Source organism: Meriones unguiculatus, chromosome 4 (genome assembly GCF_030254825.1).
Source record: "Meriones unguiculatus strain TT.TT164.6M chromosome 4, Bangor_MerUng_6.1, whole genome shotgun sequence".
NCBI classification, from domain to species: domain Eukaryota; kingdom Metazoa; phylum Chordata; class Mammalia; order Rodentia; family Muridae; genus Meriones; species Meriones unguiculatus.
In genome coordinates this window covers 56,207,060-56,227,935 of record NC_083352.1, presented here as the reverse complement: position 1 = coordinate 56,227,935, position 20,876 = coordinate 56,207,060, and the positions used below count along the sequence as shown (strand labels likewise).

Genomic DNA, 20,876 nt, shown 5'->3' with positions numbered 1-20,876 from the left:
TTTTTGGTATATTTTTGTATGAGCAACTTTAAAATGCTCTCTTAAAGAATTATTAAAGTTTCAGTCTTCAGTGTTTGAACTCTAGAATAATAACTATAAGTGATATATTATAATTGATCAAAGTGTTTACTAAAAAAAATACAGTAACATCCTCTTTTATTTGTATGGATATTTTGCCTGTATTTAACTAAAGACCAATATTCATTTGAAACATTACTTTATATTTTCGCATATATTCACAGTATCTGCTGAACATGATATTCATGCAAATAAAATATCCATACAAATAAAAGTGTGTGTCTATGCTCCGCTGGCATGCCTAGTGGCTGCGCAGAATAGACAAAAGCATCAGATACGCTGAAACTGGGTTTATACGAGTTATAGATGGTTGTATCCCACCATATGGCTACCAGAAATCAAACTCAGGTCTTCTAGAAGCCAATAAGTGCTCCTCACCTTTAAGCTCTCTCTCTAGTCCAAACAAGTCATACATTATTCTTTTGTTTGTTTATTTTGCTTTGACTTCTAGACAGCTTTTCTCTGTGTAGCCTTGGGCTGTCCTGGACCAGCTCTGTAGCCCAGGCTGGCCTCTAACTCAAAGTGCCTGCCTCTGTCTCCCAGAGTGTTGGGATTAAAGGCATGCACCACCACATTTGGCTAAGTCATACATTATTAAATCAGATCCTGATTATATAAATTGCCCAACAGCTTCCATTGGATGCCTTGTGAAACCCTATCTTTTATCACACCCAGGCACCAGCTCCTCTTCCTAATGTGATGATTTGCCTCTACTTAGTGTTTGAGACAGAAATATCATTTCGAATTTCATTTCTCTTCGCTAAGCTGATAACCATAAACAAATGTGTGTGGGAGAACTAATTACACAATTGGAAAAGGAAAGACCTAAATAACAGAACCGTGGGAGGCACCTGAAAGTTACTCAAGCTTTAGCACTGTAGTGTTCACTCTGTGCTTGCAGTGTCTATGGATCGAGAGCCAACAGAAAAGATCCCATGATTCCTACCTTCAATCACTTTCGTCCTCTCCTTAGATGTTGGAAAAATAATGAAGGGACCAATTATCAAGCCATTCTCTCAACAATATTTTATCTTCATGTAGTACATAAATAACCCAAGGTTAAATATTTTTTCTCATTAAAAAATCCCAAGTTTCAGTTACACTAATATTTTAGAGAGATTCATTAGAACACTAATATATCTTCTTATGGAACTCTGATTCTTTAATTCTTAATGTTTTATGCATCTCAGCCTCATTGTTAGCACTGCAAACACTCAAGAATGGATGGTGGAGAGGTGAAAGGTCACTCAATAAATATAATTATATCCATTATTATTCACAGGAAGACAGTGGGTTAGGTTAACTAAAGACCAATATTCATTTGAAACATTACTTTATATTTTCGCATATATTCACAGTATCTGCTGAACATGATATTCATGCAAATAAAATTTAAAAAATATTAAAATGTGGAGGGAAAATGGAATCAGAATATATTGCATGAGAAAATCTAATTTTTTAATTTTAATTTTTCTATTCATTACAGTTTATTCATTTTGTATCCTAGATGTAGCCCCCTCCTTCATTCCCTCCCAATCTCACCCTTCCTCTCACATCTCCACCCATGCCCCTCTCCAAATCCACTGATAGGGGAGGTCCTCCTCCCCCTTCATCTGACCCTAGCCTATCAGGTCTCATCAGGACTGGCTGCATTGTCTTCCTCTGTAGCCTGGTAAGACTGCTCCTCTTTCAGGGGAGGTGATCAAAGAGCCAGCCCTATTCCTCTTAGGATACCCACTTGGAGACTGAGCTGCCATGGGCTACATCTGTGCAGGGGTTCTAGGTTACCTCTGTGAATGGTCTTTGTTTGGACTATCAGTCTCAGAAAAGACCCCTGTGCCCAGATTTCTTGGTTCTGTTGCTCTCCTTGTGAAGCTCCTGTTCTCTCCAGGACTGTTTATCTCCCCCTTCTTTCATAAGATTCCCTGCACTCTGCCAACTGTTTGGCTATAAGTCTCAACATCTGCTTTGATACCCTGCAGGGTAGAGTCTTTCAGAGGCCCTCTGTGGTAGGCTCCTGTCCTGTTCTCTGTTCCCTCTTCCGATGGCCATCTCATTTGTCTTTCTAAGTGAGGATTAATCGCCTTATCCAGGGTCCTCTTTCTTGCTTAGATTCTTTAGATGTACAGATTTTAGTATGTTTATCCTAAAATCTATTTTCAATAAAAGAAAAATAGAAAAAATATGTACTGTTTTGAGATTAATTTTTCTGACAATATTATCTACCAAGATCAAGGTATTGGCATGCCAAGGTTTCACAGTATATCCTGGACTATAAGGAGAAAAAATAAAAATCTGCAGTATCAAACAAAACTTAAAGAGTGTGTTTTTAATTACTTTGTAACTAAAACACCATCAAGCAAGCTTCCTGTGTAATAATTTCTGATCTGTGTAAATGACCCAATGGTAATCCATTTTCCAGGGAAAGTAAATTTTGGAAAGAGGAATCATCTATAGAAGCAGCATAATACATATATTTAGAGACTGGCGATGGGCTTCCTATAGCACTTGTTATGAACAAGTATACCCAGGATTCAGTCATCCTCTGGCATACGTACAATGTTGGATTTGTATTAACTGGCTACATGAAAAAAAGCCACTATCTCTGCTGACTCAAATTACTCAGCCATCAATGTTCCCAAATTAAAATTAGGAATAAAGTTTACCTCCCAATGTGCATTTGTCTGTATGGAAGTTTACATTTGTACCACTTATTGTAATTAATTAGCTGGCATAGTGATTTACATGTTATTATCATTTGGCTTGTAATAAATCACTTGAACTTTATCCATGACCTAATAATAATAGTGTATAATTTAGACTCAGTAACATAATAAATTCCCTGAAGTCAAAGTCAAGTTGAAAGGATCCTAGACTCACTTAACACATTGTAATCAATAAAGTCTATGTCAACCCCGCCTTTAAAACTTCAGTGGACAAAAACATGGAACCTTCCTTACCAGATTACTTAATAGTTACTTAACAGTAATGCATACATATATGCTATGTAACTCTATTGCCTAAATTAGTCATTTTTTTTGTGCTATAATATTCTTTTTTCAAGTGTTGCCTTGTTTGTTTACTTATTTATTTCTACCTCCATATGTGCCTGCCCACCAGAAGAGGGCACCAGTTCTCATTATAGATGGTTGTGAGCCACCATGTGGTTGCTGGGACTTGATCTCAGGACCTTTGGAAGAACAGACAGTGCTCTTAACCTCTGAGCCATCTTTCCAGCTGTGTTCTAATATTCTTAATGGAATTTATAATTGTGCAAGGTAAGGTGATATTTCAGTGAAGTATTTCTCAGATGAAGTACAGTTTATAAGATTTCCCATGGCAAAACATTCTGAACGGATAGATAGATAGATAAATTTAATTTCACAGTGGGAAAAAAATGGGTACGAACTGAACTGACTTAAAGACATTATATATATAACATGCTAAAAACAAAAAAAAATACAACTCTTTAAGGGTGTGTTACTGCATTCATAATGTAGGCACTATAGGTTGTGCTGGTTAACTCAATGGAACACATTTTTGTGAAACAATAAATTCATGAATGAACACTGAAGAATGAATATGAGGCGGTAAAACTCTTCACCCATAATCCAAGAACACACCTGAACTTCTCATGTAAACTAAGTTCTTAAACTCTGCTGAATCTTTTAATCTTCTGACATAGTGATGAGGAATTCAGCATAATGGGGAAATCAGGGACATTGCTATAAAGATGATGTCAAATCTAGCTTTAATGATAATCAAAAGTGTAAAATTGGCCTTATCGCTATTACTTCCTGATCTGCAGTTCCCAAGTGTCCTTGAAAACTTCAATGAGTTCATAGAGAGATAAGGTTTGAGACTTTTTAAAAGAGTAATGGTGAAAAACTATGGTTGTTATTGCTGTTATAGCAGTAATGACTACTAATGTTTTTTTTTTCTTTTCTGATTTTATTCATAGAAAGGGATGAAGGAAGCATTGGTTTTCAGATTTAAAGGCTCAGACTAATCACAACATTTATATTTCATGGCTCAAAAAATTTTGATGTAGGAGAAATAAATGCCATTCCAAATATATTACTAACCAATGAGATCATTAATATTATTTTAAAGTGAATGAAGAATTACAAAAGGACCACACAGACAGTTGGTTGATTAGCCTTAATTACTGACTGTATTAGTTACTTCTGTGAGGCTGAGTCCAAATGTCTGACAAACCTTCTACAAGGCAGGCAGCTTTGACAGGACTTTGTCAAGGGAAGCATGCCACTTAGGCATGGCAGAAAGCGGAAGGGAGGGAGGGGGCCTCTCATCACACCTGAGGCAGCAGGCAACCTTATGGCTGTTTTCGGGAAGAAAGAGGAGACAGGAAGTGGGGCCAGCCTCTACATTGCCAGTCACACACCCAGTTCCCTCAGGAGGGCTCTGTCTCCTAAGATTCCAGAGCCTTTCGCAGAGGGATTGACATAAGCCTCTGGGGTCACATCATACCCAAACCGCAATACAGATAAACAAGCTTTCATAGTGAGGAAGGAGAGCTGTCCTCACCTGCGAAGAGTAGGAATGTCCGTCCGAACCACAAACGGGGCTGGCATAGGCCACAGGGCACTGCTTACAGGTGGGTGACAGGAGACCTCTCCACTGCTTATGGCTTCCTCCTCCTTCCTTCATACTGTTAGCAAAAAAACAAAACAAAATAAAAAAGAAAACAGCCACACTTAGTGCATTTATCTTCAAAATTACATTTATATGAAACTGGCTTTTCAGGCCTGTCATAACGATGCTTGACATTGATTTATGGTCTCATCCACACTGCACACTCTCTTCTAACACTGCTCTTCATGATCTACTGTTCTTACAGACCTCCAAGAGTTCTTCAAATAAAGCAAGATTGTACTTCTTGTAAGTTTTGTGTAAGTCACAGAGACTGTGGTTATATTTTCTTATGGAGATTCTTTAATTTATAAGCATGAAATAGTTGTTTTTTTATATACCATAATCAAAACTTCCTAAAAGTACAGAAGTCATATTTCTAGTACCATCTTCAAGCTCACCCTTGTATTTTCTTTGGAGTGGAGAAAAAGACACCTTAGTTAATGACTACCTATAAAGGAGATAGCGTACTTTTAGAATAAACAGCTGTAAATTACCAGAAAGTTTACAGCATCTAGGAGTGTTTAAGGAGCCAAATTACTAGGTTTATTGACAACACCTCTCCCATTTGATTGCTGTGATGTGTCTTAAAATGAACTCATTAAGCTTTGATCTAAGCAACTTGGGAAAATCCATTCTCTCTTTCTCTCTCAAATCACCACACAGATTTTTTTCCTCTTGCTGTGTATGCCACTCATTTCCCCTGCCTATTTGTGGGAACAGTTTACACAGAAACAGAGAAAGACTGAGAAGTAAGAAAGAAAGTGATTGGGAATCTATACAAAGACAATTAGAAATTGGCGTACGTCAATACTTGTTGGTTATAATTTTCTGTGCAGAGAATAGTGCAATGTCTTCATGACAAGGAGAGAAATGCTGAGAAGAATTATGCATTTATTTTCATAATTTTATACTTTTTTGTCTGAAAGTTCTATTCTAGGAAACACAAACTTGAAAAGTATAGTACCAAGGCAATAATAAAACACAAAACAAAGCAAAAAAGATAAATTGTTTCATCATTGGAGAAGAAATTTAAATTTTCTATTTGAAATTTAGGCATTAAAAGCTCATATAATCTATCTATCTATCTATCTATCTATCTATCTATCTATCATCTACTAATCTATCATCTATTTATCACTCTCTGTTTCCCTCCTTGTCTCTCTCCCTTCTTCCTTTGTTTTCTTCTTTCTTCTATCTCTTTACCCCTTCCATCGCCTTTCCCCCTCATTTCTCTTTTCTTCACACAAATCTTTTCCATACCAATTGTCATAATGTCTACAAGAATTTCAAATCTGCTATCTTCATTTATGATACATAAATTATACTTAATCACCACATAATAACCATATTTGGCTGCAGAATTTACCGGAATCTACATGGAGGCAAGTAGCCACTCTTTTATTCTCTTTGATTTCTGAAAAAATAATGGGATCAAGGTCCTGATTTGAATTAAAATAATTCCTGGAAATCCTAGAGCACTGTTCTAATCCTCATCAATGACAAAAGTTGAGTTAGGCTTAGATATCAAAAGCACCAAGTATAGTTTACAGGGTAGACATATTATAGACCCTATATATTATGTCTCTAGCATTATGAACTGCTTCACTTTTTTAATTCTATGTAATAGCTCTGTACATCATTTTATATAATTTTGCCTTCTCTGAGTTTGTGTGTGTTCATGTGTCTTCTCACCTGTAAAGTTGCATCCGGGTGCATGTTTATGTTTGTCTTCTGTGTGTAGGTGTGCATGTGTGCTCACCTGTGAAGCTGTGTCTGGTATATGTTCACCTCTGAAGGTGAACATCTCTCTGTCTCTCTGTGTATGTGTGTGTGTGTGCTTGTGGAGGTGTATGTCTCTCTGTGTGCATATGTGTGTGTGTGCTTACCTGTGAAGATGCATGTTTCTGTGTGTAATTGTGTGCTCACCTATGAAGTTGCATTTCTCTCTCTATCATCCATCTATCTATCTATCTATCTATCTATCTATCTATCTATCTATCATCTATCTCTATACTTGTGTATTTGTGTGTGTGTGTGTGTGTGTGAGTGAATGAGTATATGTTCACCTATAAGGTGTTTACAGCAGCAAGTGCTGGGGCTACAGGTGCATGGAAAAGCATCTGAATCTGTGTAAGTGCCGACTTTCCAAAATTAGGTCCTTATTGTGTACAACAGGCACTTGACTCAGTGGGCCATTCCCCCAGTCCTCTTGAAATTCGTCCATGACATTCTCAAACTTTGTAATTCTGTTTGATCAGCACTAGAAATGCTTTTCAGTATTAATAGAACTTACAGTGTTTTTCATGGAGATATTCAGTTCATAGGAAAATGAAGTGGGTAGATGCTGCAAGAACAGTATCATGTAACACACAAACATATATACAATTACATATGAGTGGGGCTTATCTTTAGTTGTTTGTTTTTTGATTACACCAGAAGGCCCTGACTTAGGAAGAACATTATATTTCTGAAATAGAAATGAAGTCATAGGAGTCCTTGGACAGGCCAATAGTGACAAATTGAACTGCTTGAGAATAGCAAGTGGGTTCCCATTATCAGAATGGTTTCCTGGCAACAATAGCTATAGCAATGACAGGTGAAACACTCAATATGGAGACATCATTAGGAGACATGTTAGATTGAATACTCAAGGTAGGGAAAGACCTTTAATGTCAGAAGGTAAATATAAATGTAATGAAATTTAAAAATATTATTTGTTAATTTAGTGTGCATTTGTGTGTCAGTGTTTTTGTGATTGTATGTGCTTGTGTTTGTGACCCCGTGTCCCATTCCTACATGTGGTGTTTAAGGGACAATTACTGGAAATCAGTTTTCTTATTGACAGTGTGGATTCTGGTGTCGATCTCTGGTCATCAGACTACTGGAAAGCCACCTACCTAGTCTTCAACTTTTGCGGTTATTGTAATTTATTCCCATTGGTGAAAGACAAAACTTGGGATGGGTAAAAATTAAAAAATAAAATAAAATAATTTTTCCAACAGCAACTCTGAGATGTTTACCATGAAGGGGAAGCTATTTTCAACCATTTTTTTTTTGAAATTTTAAGTTAAAACTTGATTTTCTTTCTAATGGAAGTTTGTACATGAATATACCCTTTCCCCTGAAGAGCAAAGAGATATGTTTATGCACCTAGGGAAATAAGGTGTTCAGTGTTAATATATGATATCATAATTTTTTTCCTCTTACAATTTTTCTTTTTAAATCTCACCACACAAAGCAATAAGTGAGTTCTATGCCAATGGCAGTTTCTAATTGCTGCACAATCAGAAAAGAGAAGGAAGAGTTTCAGTAGAGCCAGAATTCCTCTCACTTGGAGCTTGAACACACAGTGGAGAGAGAAAGGAACCTGTTAGGTAAAGTAGCATCAGATTCTCATTTACGCTCAGTCTTTTTTGTTCTCCATTGTTTGGGGTAAGTTAGCAGGAAGAGCCTCCTATCAAAACTCAACCATCATCTTCCTTTCCTACTAACCATGATAGTCCTCCTTGCCGCTTCTGTACACTCAATTGGGTTCTATTTAGCTTTCTGTTTAGCTAAGTGTGCTTTACATTTTAAATATACTTTGAACTAAATATCCATATTTTAGGATTAACATAAATTTTGAAAAGAGGATAAGTGATGTTTCCAAGATGATTAACACTGAGGGAAAAATAAAAAAGAAAAACCTCATTTCAAGTTGATTTGCTTCATATATGATCACACCATTAATCATTTGAGGTGAGTTACTGAAACCTCTCTGGGTCCACGTTTTTTCACTTCTAAAATTCTAGGTTTCAGCACAATGGTTGATATCATCCTAAACACTGAAAAAGGCTATACTTTTGAAAATGATTATTTACTTGATAACACTCAAAAAACAAAAACAAACAAAAAACCAAAAAAACCCCAGAAGCATAGATAGTTCATGATGGCCATGTGCTATAGTGTTAGAATTTGACAGTGTTTATCAGTAAGATGAATATAGCTTTGGGGTGGGAGTTAGGATGACAATGGATAGGTCCTGAAATTGCTAGAAGTGTTGCTAAATGAAATATGTCATCTGAAAGTAACCAGTGAAAGACATTAAATGGTAACTAATAAACACGGGCAGATAAAGTATGTTTATATTAAAGAGTAGTGATTTTGTTAAAAAAAATTACAAAGAAACAGGTAACAATTTGTAATAGTGTCAAAGATAACTGTAAAAACATCTTAAGAGATTATAGTGCAAGCTATTACAAGTGAAGAATTACTTTCTAAGACCTAAGTTCTTCAATCATATTTCACTGCTCTGGAAATCTCAGTTCTGAAAACATACACATGCAAATGCCAGGTTATATATTAGACACTTAGACACTGACATTAAAAGGGAAAACATTTGTAACTGATTCGTTATTTCCCAGGTACATCCGTGTCTTTCTCTATGCATAAATCCTACTCTTACTGCAAATGAACACAGAACAGGAACATAATCTGATAAATCAGCATCAAATTGAATATTTTGTTCTGTGACTTCTCAAACAAGGACAGCTTGATGTATTTTCTGCCCACTCAATAGATTCACCAAACAATTTCTTTTCCTCAGAAATGTATTTTTATAATCTTCCAAAATGAAGAGACATGATTTCACAAGACAAGCCTATCAAGAGACATTGCCCATTTGACTGCAGTTTCTTCCTGATTTTATGTCACGAGTCTAGTAAGAGGGCAGATGACATTATATAGTACCATAAATTATGAAATATGTTACAATAAAATTATGCAAAATTTGGATAGTCTATATAAACTTCTTGTAACTACAGAAGCTTCTATATACATAATGTCTATATTTTGTATGTCAGTAATTAAAACACTGCAAAACCCAGTGATTTTAATAAAAATATTACTTCTGAAAAAATTTCTAATAACATTTCTCTAAGACAATTATATGATGAATAATTGAAATGTATATAAGATAAATAAGTTAGGATAATTTACTCTTCAAGACAAATTAAAAATAAAGCTTCTTTCTGCATTGCTTACCTTTTTTTATCCTTATGATGCCTGTACCCCCAAGCTCAAGAAGGCACCACCCACAGTGGTCCTGGTCTACAAATATAATTTAATACTCAAAACTTCCTCACAGACAAACCCACAAGCTCATCTGTGGTTAGCATTTATTCAGTTGTGATTCTGCCTTCATGCTTATATGTAGATGTGTGACAAGTTGACAAAAACAATGACAATACTTTATAGACCAGGACTTGACACAAATATATTTCCAGAAGATCATATGGAAAAATGTCAGAAATGTAAAATTCTATGTATTACAAGCATTTAACTAATTAATCACCACACAGAGTTCTTGCCCTTTGAATAAGTTCTAGAATGATATTTCTGTTTTAATGAAAAGAATTATTTTCATAAAAATATGGGATTATAAAACCAAGCATTTCCACAATTTTAAAACAGGATATATATTTTACTCACAATCAAACAAACCATGCCAAAAAACTACCATTAGTGCTGATGAGATGCCCGAGTGGTTAAGAGCATATATTGCTCTCATAGAGGATCAGAGTTCAGTACCTCCCTCCCCCATTTCCATATGAGTGGTTTGCAACTGCAGCAACTCCTACTGTATGAGATCTGTTGCTCTCTTCTGGCCTCCTTAGGGACTACACTCATTGTACACACACATGCACACAAATTCACATACATAGAGAAGTAAAAAATGAAGTAAATTGTTTTTAAAAATCTGTTACCAGCATCTATTGTGTGGAGAAATGGCTTCCTAATTAAACTTAAAATTTGTATTAAGTAGCAGAAATCATAACTTCTATCTGATTCGCAGTAGGAAAAGTGTATTTAATTAATTAAGAAAACTATCTCCGTTTTCATTTTGATTGATGTGTATATTTGAATCATATATCAGCCTATGAGAATTTTCACTAAGTCTATTTTTTTTTTTTTTGCATGGAAAACAATCATTATGAACGTCCTCCATTTTCCTGTAATAGTGGATGTTCCCATGCAAGGTGACTCTTCCAACAGTAACTGCATTCAGAGTTGATGCTCATAGAGTTTTGCAGTGCCAGTGGTGGGCCAAGTGTCATCTATATCTGACAACGACAACACTGATTTTTCAGAACAAGGGAGACTCTACATGTACAAATAGATATCTGCATTTGAAAAGAGTGTTAGCCAATATGCAACTTATGAAGTAAAAGAAAAAAAAAACTAAACAAAACCTACCTTCAAAGAAAATGATTAACAATGCTGTATTTCCAAAAGACATAAGAAAATATCCTATTTGAGCATTCAAAGCATATTTTACACTTCAAACTGTACCTTGATTGTGAAAAATCCTTTTGATTTTTTTTTTCATTTACACACAGAAAAAAATCTTTTAGCAGCTTTTCAAGAAACAGGCTTGACAGCTTTAGCAGGCACAGAGTGAGCAATTGCTGCATCTTATTTAAGAAAACAGCCATTAAAGGCCAGACAAAGTTCAGAGAAGAAAAACATAGTTTTGCTTTCATGTAGTGTCTTCACAGAAGTCATAATTATTTGTTTCTCCTTTCTTCCTGCTTTATGGAAACTGGAAGCGTCCTCAAACACAAAGTAAAGAAGTTCCCACATTTTTATTTCATTTGCTGCATATCCTGATAAAGAACATAAAGTCTCCAGTATGTATCAAGCTTTAAAATAATGTAATTAAACAGAAAACTGAAATTTTACCTACGATATTTTTGCCTTCTCTAGATGGTATTTATCATATCTCCTGAAGAAATGGATAGGTATTCAAGCTTGCACCCTTGCTACAAGGCAGTAAGAACTGAGGCAGATCTGCTAGACACAGAAGGATTTTTTAAGAAACAATATCCTTCAAGAAATGATTTATCATAGAATAAATGTTGTCAGAAAGCCTTCCAAACATCATTTAATCTGTTTTATTATCAACTGTTGCAATTACGTCTCACCTGCCAACATATATCACCTTCTAAACTACAAAACAAATTATTTCATAGGATTATTTCACTGACCTACGTGCAAAAACTTTATGTTTTAATTGGAATATAACAGTACAAGGACATCATTGAATCCGTGAAGCTCAGTATTTGTTTGTGGATAAGTGTGTATGTAGTGGGGTATCTCTATGCCAAGGAAAGCACGGAATCTACACGAGACCTGGACAACTGCTCATCGCTGAGGTTCAATTGAGATAGCTGTTTCCCTTTAGAGAGTGAAGCCTGACTCTACAAGCAAACATCACACGTTTATCCCTCACAGGATCGCTGGGAGCCAGCTTGAACCTTACATTTGTGTACACTACTAGTTTCATTATAAAACCTTTACTCATATGATAATCTTCCCATTCAACCAAAGTATATTAAGCTAAATTTCCACTGACATTTGCTCAATGGCTTGTACATGACCCCGAACCTCATATTAACTTCCTCCTTGCTTCTGTCATTTATTCTATCCCTGAATTTAGTGATAATGGGACCACTAAAAGGAGAGGGCACTTTCCTCCAGCCTAAAAATATCTGTAACCTCATCAGTAGAGCCTCTCCCTTCACATGCCAGCAGAAAGCGGCTGGGCAGTGAGGTATGTCACTGTGATGACAGCCCAGAATTGTACACAATTGGATGTAGCCACAGCTGCCTCAGGAGCATCCACACCATCCTGACATCTGTGCAGCTTGTCCAATCATATTCTTGATTTTCCTTTACTGAGGTCATACTTCCGAACATAGCACTTGGGTGTTTGTTTGTTTTTTGTCCATTGAAAGTAAAAGTCTTCAAAATCTGTTTATTTGAAATAGTGTAAGTTTGATCCTACAGTAACAGAAAATGTTATCTAAAATCAATATTTCATTACTAAAATGTCCAAGTGTAAGCAGGGACTTAATCTCAGAGTTCTGACATGACAATCTAACCCTTGCTTCCTCTAGCTCATGGGAGCTTTGTATAGCCTTTTGTTTAGGGCTAAATATTTCTCTGCTTCTTCTTAATGTAGCTTTTTCCTATTATGTCTGTGTGCCTGATAGGACACAAACTCCTTCTGAGTGTCTGATAGGAATTAATATGATAGTATTTAGCACTGACCTTGACAATCCAAGATAAACTCATATCCTGAGGACCTTTTTTAATTTGTCACTGAGAGTGACATTTATTCTCATAGCATATAAGATTGTTACTCACTGACACTGAGAGTGAGGAAGTAGACATACTTGTAGGACATTCTGAAATTGACATCAGAGAGATTATTAAAGTGTGAATTCAATCGTCTCACAACAAAGCAATGTCAAGAATGAAGCCTGTGTTATATGTCTTAATTAAAACACTGTTAATTTTGCATATTATATTCTGCTGTTTTCTTTTGGTATTTTATCAGCTCCTGCACATCCATCAGGAAGGTGATCTTCAGTGATACTGTGTGATGCAGCTACAGTCCACTAAAACCAGTTTATCATTCTGTATAACCATGGCTCCAGGGCAATGAGTAACAACTTTCTTTACAGGAAGCTTCTCATTTATTTCTCCTCACGTTCATTTCATCTCTCAGCAATTTTGACACTGCTTTGAATTTTTAATATGTGCTGTTATTTTTAAGATATTTTAAAATTGTTTATGTTATCTCTCTATTACCCACATTAGGATTCTCAAGAATATGTATTCATGTACAATTGTGTTAGTGTATAAATGAAGTCACCATCTTCATGGACAAATTAGGAAAGTACTACTAATAGTGACATTTGTCTTCTAACTCTAAATTTTATGGCTTGAAAGCAGAAGATAAAGGCTATGGAGCTGACTTCATTCATGTTTGTTGCATCCAACAGTGGTGATAATTAAAGGAACGCTAAATGGTTCTAGTAAGTAGACATATCTTTTGAGATAATAGAAAATATGGGCTCTGAAGCATAAAAGGTTAAAAATAATTATAAAGTGCCAACAATATATTTCAGGATATATGGTCCATGAACTTTGCTCCCTTAACTATCCACTTGTTTGTTTCTCCGTTTTATTGAGTAATCCCTTTCCTAAAACTTCCGCATACTTCTTTCCCTCTATGCAAAAGCTTATCTAACTTAATCACACCTCAGAAATTTTTTCTAATGTGTACACAATTCTCATAAAAATAAGCACTGAATAAACAAGTGAAAGAAGAAAAATAAAGTAGAAGACAAGAAAAAAAGTTAGGGTTATGTTATTTAACAGGATCCATTGGATAAAACACTAATGGTCACATTTACTGTCCTAGCTATATATACCCACTTAAGAAGAAAATATTTCATATCACATATTTCCCTTCTCCTGGAAATGTTTTATAAATAGGTTGTGATTTTAGCTCTTGATTGTCATTAGTTTTCTACTTAAAAAGTAGTTAATTAAAATAAAATAAAAATAATATTCTTTGTTCTAAATTCATATGTGTTTTAGTTCACCTAACAATTATATTAAGACAAAGCCTAAAGGAACATAACAAAGCGTCCTACATGATTTCCTTCAAAAGCTTCAATCAATGAAACGCTTTTTCAGCCTTTTGTTTCAGAATTTTTCAATATACTTTTCATTATTCACTTATGAGCAAGTATTCAAGAACATACAAATTTTGCTCTTCAAGCTATTAGAGAAAGTGATTTATATACATTTCTTTCAATGATGCTTTAATTATTTTAAGAACACTGCAAATATGTCACTTTTTTTTCTTTTCTGAAGTTAAGCTTTTGTGACAAAAAAATTCATACAATCTAACACCTCATAGTAATTTTCTTTGGTAAAATACCACTGTCTCTCTGTCTTGATGTTTGCCTATTTTCTTATTTTCTTTTTATCAGTGTTTCTTGTCTCTGTTTCTTTGTCTCATCCCTGTGTCTTTCTGTTCCTCTGTCTCTGTCTGTGTGTCTGAATACATAAGCATGCGTGTGTGTGTGTGTGTGTGTGTGTGTGTGTGTGAATGTGTATGAGTGTGGGTGAGTGTGAGAGTGTGGTGTGGAAATTCACCTAAAGCCATAGACATATTACTCAAGAGTTTTCAGCTCCCCCACCAAGAGCTCTCACATGCCACAAGTGAGAAAGATGGTGAGATGGTGTTGGCTTGCCATGTTTACTATTAAGTTGCAGAAAAAATAAACTAACAAACACAACCTAATATAAGTGGAATTTAGAAACCGTACAAACGTTCCCCAATGAAAGGAACTCCCAAAGGTTAAACTAAGTTACCATAGAAAACATTCTATAATGTGTTGGTGACTGCTTTCTTATACTGCGGACAAGATCAATTGGGTAACTCTATTTATTGCAAGTCTGTGAATGATTTTATATCAAATAGTAACACTGCAAAGCTCTCCTGACATTGATTCTCATTCATTTGTACCTTGTTTTGAATAAAATTCATACTTGGGTTATCTAGTATTTAAGGTTGTCCAAGCTAGAGAAGATCTCTGGCTTACCTTTCATTCAGTTTGATTCTCCTGGTATATTCTCTAGGTGTGGTAACTTGAGTTTGTTATAAATGTTCAGGATATGTTATGTTTGGGAAGTGAAGTGTTCCCCAAAACATCTGTTGAAAGACTGACATGACTATTGATGCTAATAGGAGCTTGGATCCTTAGGGCACTATCTTAATGAACAAATTTTCCTACTGATGACTTCACAACTACATGTAATGCTAGAAAGTAGGTATGGTTGCAGGAAGAAGATCCCTGGTGGCATGACTTCAAAACTATCTTTCAAAGGGCCTGATCCCTTCTCTGATTTTTTTTAGCCACCATGATTTAATCCTCTCTCTTCTATTACATTCTCTATACCTTGATATTCTGACCTGGCTTCAAGCTCAAAGCAATGAATGTAGGCAACCATAAACTGATCTTCTAAAACCGTGAGCCAATAAATAAATATTTTCCAAATAAGTTGTTTTAATTCAAATATTTTGTTACAATTAAAAAAAATCTATTAACATGTTCCTTTTTCACCCTAGTGGAATAATTATGAATGTCCTTACACTCATTTTTTTTTTGTCCATACTCAATTTAATTGTTTAAGTTTATTTAGGATATCATTTTGGACAATAGATTACATTAAATCTCCAGGTCATCTTTCATGTTCCAGAGTGAACTGAGCCATGAGCAGAAGGGGCAGGGATTGAGAGAGGAGAATAAAGAGAGGAACAAAAGGGAGAGTGGGCCAAGCAACTTTTTCCTTCTTTCTTACTTGTTCTGGGCATAACTGATATTTTATTTTTGTTTGTTTTCAACAAAGCTTCTTGGATGACCTTATCATTCTCAGGGTGACCTTTTCCCTCTTAGCCCAGAGTGTCTCTTCTAGCATTGTCTATACAGGTAGATATTTGGCCCGGAAATCCTGAAACCTGCTTTAACCAAGAACATTTTCTTTTCTTCTTTACCTATCTGTCTCAAGTAAAATAATACGGATTGACAACATTGTTCTTTTGGAACTTAGCACACAATGCTCCAAACACTTCTGTTTTTTTTTTTTTGTTTGTTTATTTGTTTGTTTGATTGGTTGGTTTTGGTTTTTCAAGACATGATTTTACTCTGTACCTAGGGCTGTTTTGGAATTCAGTCTGTAGAGGGGGCTGGTCTTGAACTGCCTGTCTCTGCCTCTTGAGTGCCAGAATTAAAGGCATACACCACCACCACAAACTACTTGAAGCACTTCTGGATTCAGTTTCATTGAGACATCAGCCATTATTCCAATGGTCTTGCCTGAATTTGTGACTTAGATACTTTGTTTTGTACGTTCAGAGTTTTACAAATTGCATGGCGAGTTTATTTTCTGCTCCTGTCTATTCTGTATGCCTTTGTTCTTGTATAAACATTTCCCCATAGAGTTTTAGTTTTTTTCTCATAACTTTATGTTAAATATCCTGTATGCTTTTGATTTAGAATTGTCCTTTTGTGTCCAAAAATCATAGATTTGTCTCTTTGTTGTGTCCAAGACTTTTTGTTCAAGAGTAAAAAAAAAAATCATTTTAACTGACTTATAAATAACTCTCTTTTGTCTTAAAGTCTTGTTATTCTGTTTCTCATGTGATCCATTATGTTGGTAAGATATTGTCACATTCATAACTTTATTTTAGTTTTCATCAGTATTTTTCTTTGAATTTAATTCAATATTCGTGTCTGGAATAGTTATCATTTCATTATGCTCTGTTTTTTTCGTTTTCTTGGACTTCAATCAACAGTGTATCCAAGTCCTTTTTAAGGCCATTAAGGTCATTCATGTTTCTTTGAGTTTCTTAAAATTTTTACCATGTTTATGATCATGCTTTTGAACCATGGTTCTTCAAATTCATACAATTTGTTGTTATTGAAGACAAATATTATGGGATTGGATATTTGAGGGAGATCTACTATCTTGTTTTTTGGTTTTTTTTTTTTTTTTTTTTTTTTTGTGCTGTTTGTCATCTTGAAATTGTACCTAGACATCTGGAGCTCCATACCTAATTTTGATATAAATTTTAGCTTTGTTGCCCAGAGGCCTGAAGAGAGTGGTCAATTAGAAGGTAGGCAGTACTAAGAAAAAGGGCTGAGGGAGAAGAGTACTTACCAGGCCACACAGGCAGTGGGAGAGGGTTCTGAGCCTGAATGGTGGGCAAGATGGATTAGAAGGGATCCAAAGGTTTTGGTCTTGGGGTTGGGGTTCTCTTACTGAGGATGGATGTATGGTATGGATACTGGAAGGAATTCATTTGCTGTCTTTAACTTCAGGGGATTTTTTTTTTCTTTTTCTTTTCTTTTACTTTTATTAATTACAGTTTATTCATTTTGTTACCCAGCTATCACTCCCTCCACCATCCTCTCCGAATCCCACCCTCCCTCTCTCTTCTTCTCTATGCCCCTCCCCGAGTCCAATGATAGGAAAGGTCCTCCTCCCCTTCCATCTGACCCTAGTCTATCAGGTCTCATCAGGATTGGCTTCTTTGTCTTCCTCTGTGGACTGGTAAGGCTGCTCCCCCCTCAGGTGGAGGTGATCAAAGAGCCAGCCCATGAGTTCATGTCAGAGACAGTCTCTGTTCCTATTATTGGGGAACCCAGTTGGACAGTGAGCTGCCATGGGCTACATTTGTATAGGGGTTCTAAGTTATCTCCATGCATGGTCCTTGTTTGGGTTATCATTCTCAGAAAAGACCTCTGTGCCCAGAATTTTTGGTTTTGGTGCTCTCCTTGTGGAGCTCCTGTTCCCTCCTGGTCTTACTATTTCCCACTTCTTACATAAGATTCCCAGCACTCTGCAAAATTTTGGCTAAGAATGTCAGCATATGTTTTGATACCCTGCTGGGTAGAGTCTTTCAGAGGCCCTCTGGGATAGGCTCCTGTCCTGTTCCCTGTTTTCTCCCTCTTCTGATGTCTATCTCCTTTGCCTTTCTGAATGAAGATTGAGCATCTTACCAGGTTTCTCCTTCTTGATTAGCTTCCTTTGGTGTACAGATTTTAGTATGATTATCCTATATTATATGTCTAATATCCACTTATAGGTGACTATATACCATGTGTGTCTTTCTGCTTGTGGGGTACCTCACTCAGGATGATCATTTCTTGATCTCACCATTTGCCTGCAAATTTCATCATTTCTTTGTTTCTAATTGCTGAGTAGTATTCCATTTGTAAATGTTCCACAATCTGTATGCATTCCTCAACTGAGGGACATTGGGGTTGTTTCCAGCTTCTGGCTATTACAAATAAAGCTGTTATGAACATGGTTGAGCAAATGGACAGCACATGCAGTAGAGGATGTGGAGAAAGGGGAACCCTCCTCCATTGCTGGTGGGAATGTAAACTTGTGCAACTACTTTGGAAAGCAAACTGGCACTTTCTCAGACAATTAGGAATAGTGCTACCTTAAGATCCAGCTATACCACTCCTAGGCATATATCCAAAAGAGGCTCAAATATACATCAAGAGGAGTTTTTATAAGTCAGTAACTGTGCTGGCTATATTTATGTCAATTTGAAAGGAGATAACCACAATTGGAAAAAAAAAATGTCTCAATAAGATCCTGCTTCAGATAACCTAGAACCCCTTCACAGATGTAATCAATGGCAGCTCAGTCACCAAGTGGATTCCCTAGTAATGGGAACAGTTATTGTCTCTGACAAGAACTCAGTGTCTAGCTCTTTGATCACCTCCACCAAGAGGGAGAGCAGCCTTGCCAGGCCACAGAGGAGGGCAGTGAAGCTAGTCCCGATGAGACCTGATAGGCTAGGATCAGAGGGAAGAGGTAGAGGACCTCCCCAATTAGTGGACTTGGAAAGGGGCATGTTAGGAAATGAGGGAAAGAGGGTGGATTTGGGAGGGGACAAGGGAAGGGGCTACAGCTTGGATACAAAGTGAATAAACTGTAATTAATAAAATAAATAAATGTTAAAAAAAAGAGAGAAACAAAGTTTCTGCTATAAGGCATTCTCTTGATTAGTGATTGATGGAGTAGGGCCAAGCCCATTGTGAATGGTACTATTTCTGGCTTAACTGGCCTTAAGTTCTATAAGAAGGCAGATAGAGCAAGCCATGAGGAGTACGCCAGTAAGCAGCACCCCTCCATGTCCTCTGCATCAGCTCCTGCCTCCAGGTTCCTGCTTCAGTAGTAGACTGTTATGTGGAAGTGTAAACAGAAATAAACCCTTTACTTCCTAACTTGTTCTTGGTCATGGAATTTCATTGTATCAATAGAAACTCTAAGACACTAATTGTAAGGAAACATTGCTGAAGAAAGTATCTGAAACTTTCCTATATCAAGTTACACATTACTGACTAGACACTGTCTATCTCAACTAGTAAAAAGGTGTATTTTGTGACTTGCAGTTACAAAATATACACCTTATATTTCTTTTTTTATTCACCTTAAATTTCTTTAGAGAGATTTTTGCCTGTTGCCATAGGCTCCCATATACCTTTGGGCACAATTTAATCACTATAAAACTCAAAATGATATTGGAAATGTTTCTTGTTTAATGAATCATCAAAATAGTGATACAGCAGAAACTTTAATTCATAAAATAGTGATGAGGCTCCTTACCTTTGAACCAGAGGGTCTTTATTACAGTTTGAGGGAAAAAAATCACTAAAAGGTCATTAAAGTAAAATAATTATGATCATTGCAGCCAGTTGTGAAGAGACCTGATAAACTGGGGTCAGATGGAAGAGGAGGAGGTCCTCCCTTATCAGTGGACTTGAAAAAGGGCAGGGAGGAGATGTGGGGGGGATGGTGGGATTGGGAGAGAATGAGGGATGGGGCTATGGCTGGGATACAAAGTAAATAACTTGTGATTAATATAAAAAAATAAAAATTATTATAAAAAAGAGAAAAAATAATTGTGAACATATTTCTACCTGAAAATAATTGTAACATAAAATTCTTCAAAAGTTTTTCGTTATTATTATTATTATTTACATTTTATTCACTTTGTATCCCAGTGGTAGCCCCTTCTTTATCTCCTCAAGGTCCCACTTTCCTTTCTCTTCTCCACCTATGCCCCTCTCCTACTCCACTGATAGGGGAGGTCTTCCTCCCCTACTCTGATGCTAGCCTATCATGTCTCATGAAGATTTTATGGATCCTCTCTCTGTGTAGCCTAGTAAAGCCACCACGCCAGATTGAGTTGATCAAAAAAGCATGCAACCAAGTTCATGCCAGAGACTGCTCCTGCTCCCCTTACTAGGGAACCCCCATGGAGACTGAACTGTCCATAGGCTATATCTGAGTAGGGAGTCTAGGTCGTCTCCATGCATAGTCCTTGGTTCATTCATCAGTCTTTGAAGGCCTCTCTGGGCCCAGATATTTTTTTTTTCTCTGTCGTTCTCTTTGTGAAGCTCCTGTCCTCTGCCCCCTTTCCTAAAATTCCCTGCACTCTGCGCAAAGTTTGGCTATGAGTCTCAGCATCTAATTAGTAGGGTTTGGGTTTGTTTGTCTGCTTGTTTGTTTTGTTTTTATTTTTTGCACTTCAAAAAGAGGTCAGTGTCACTGGGCAGGCCAGTGAATAACTATTACTCACCTGGAGTAGGGTCATATGAAGATAAATAAACCTTTTGAATATAGTCAAGGAGAGTTTTCTGAAAACTAAGAGTTCATCAGAAAACACATATTTCAGATCTTCCAAAAATTATATAAATTTAACTTTGGGAGTTAGATTT

The 20,876-nt window shown here is 36.2% G+C and overlaps 1 protein-coding gene across 2 annotated transcripts in view; it reads right to left on the bottom strand.

Annotated features, from left to right (window-relative positions):
* The window catches only part of Spock3 (SPARC (osteonectin), cwcv and kazal like domains proteoglycan 3), a 436,641-nt gene that overhangs the window by 131,435 nt on the left and 284,330 nt on the right, over nt 1-20,876 (bottom strand). For both annotated transcript variants that reach the window (XM_060381847.1, XM_060381846.1), the window contains exon 5: nt 4,627-4,750. In XM_060381847.1, the coding sequence (XP_060237830.1) occupies nt 4,627-4,750 (124 nt within the window). The remainder of the gene's footprint in view (nt 1-4,626; nt 4,751-20,876) is intronic.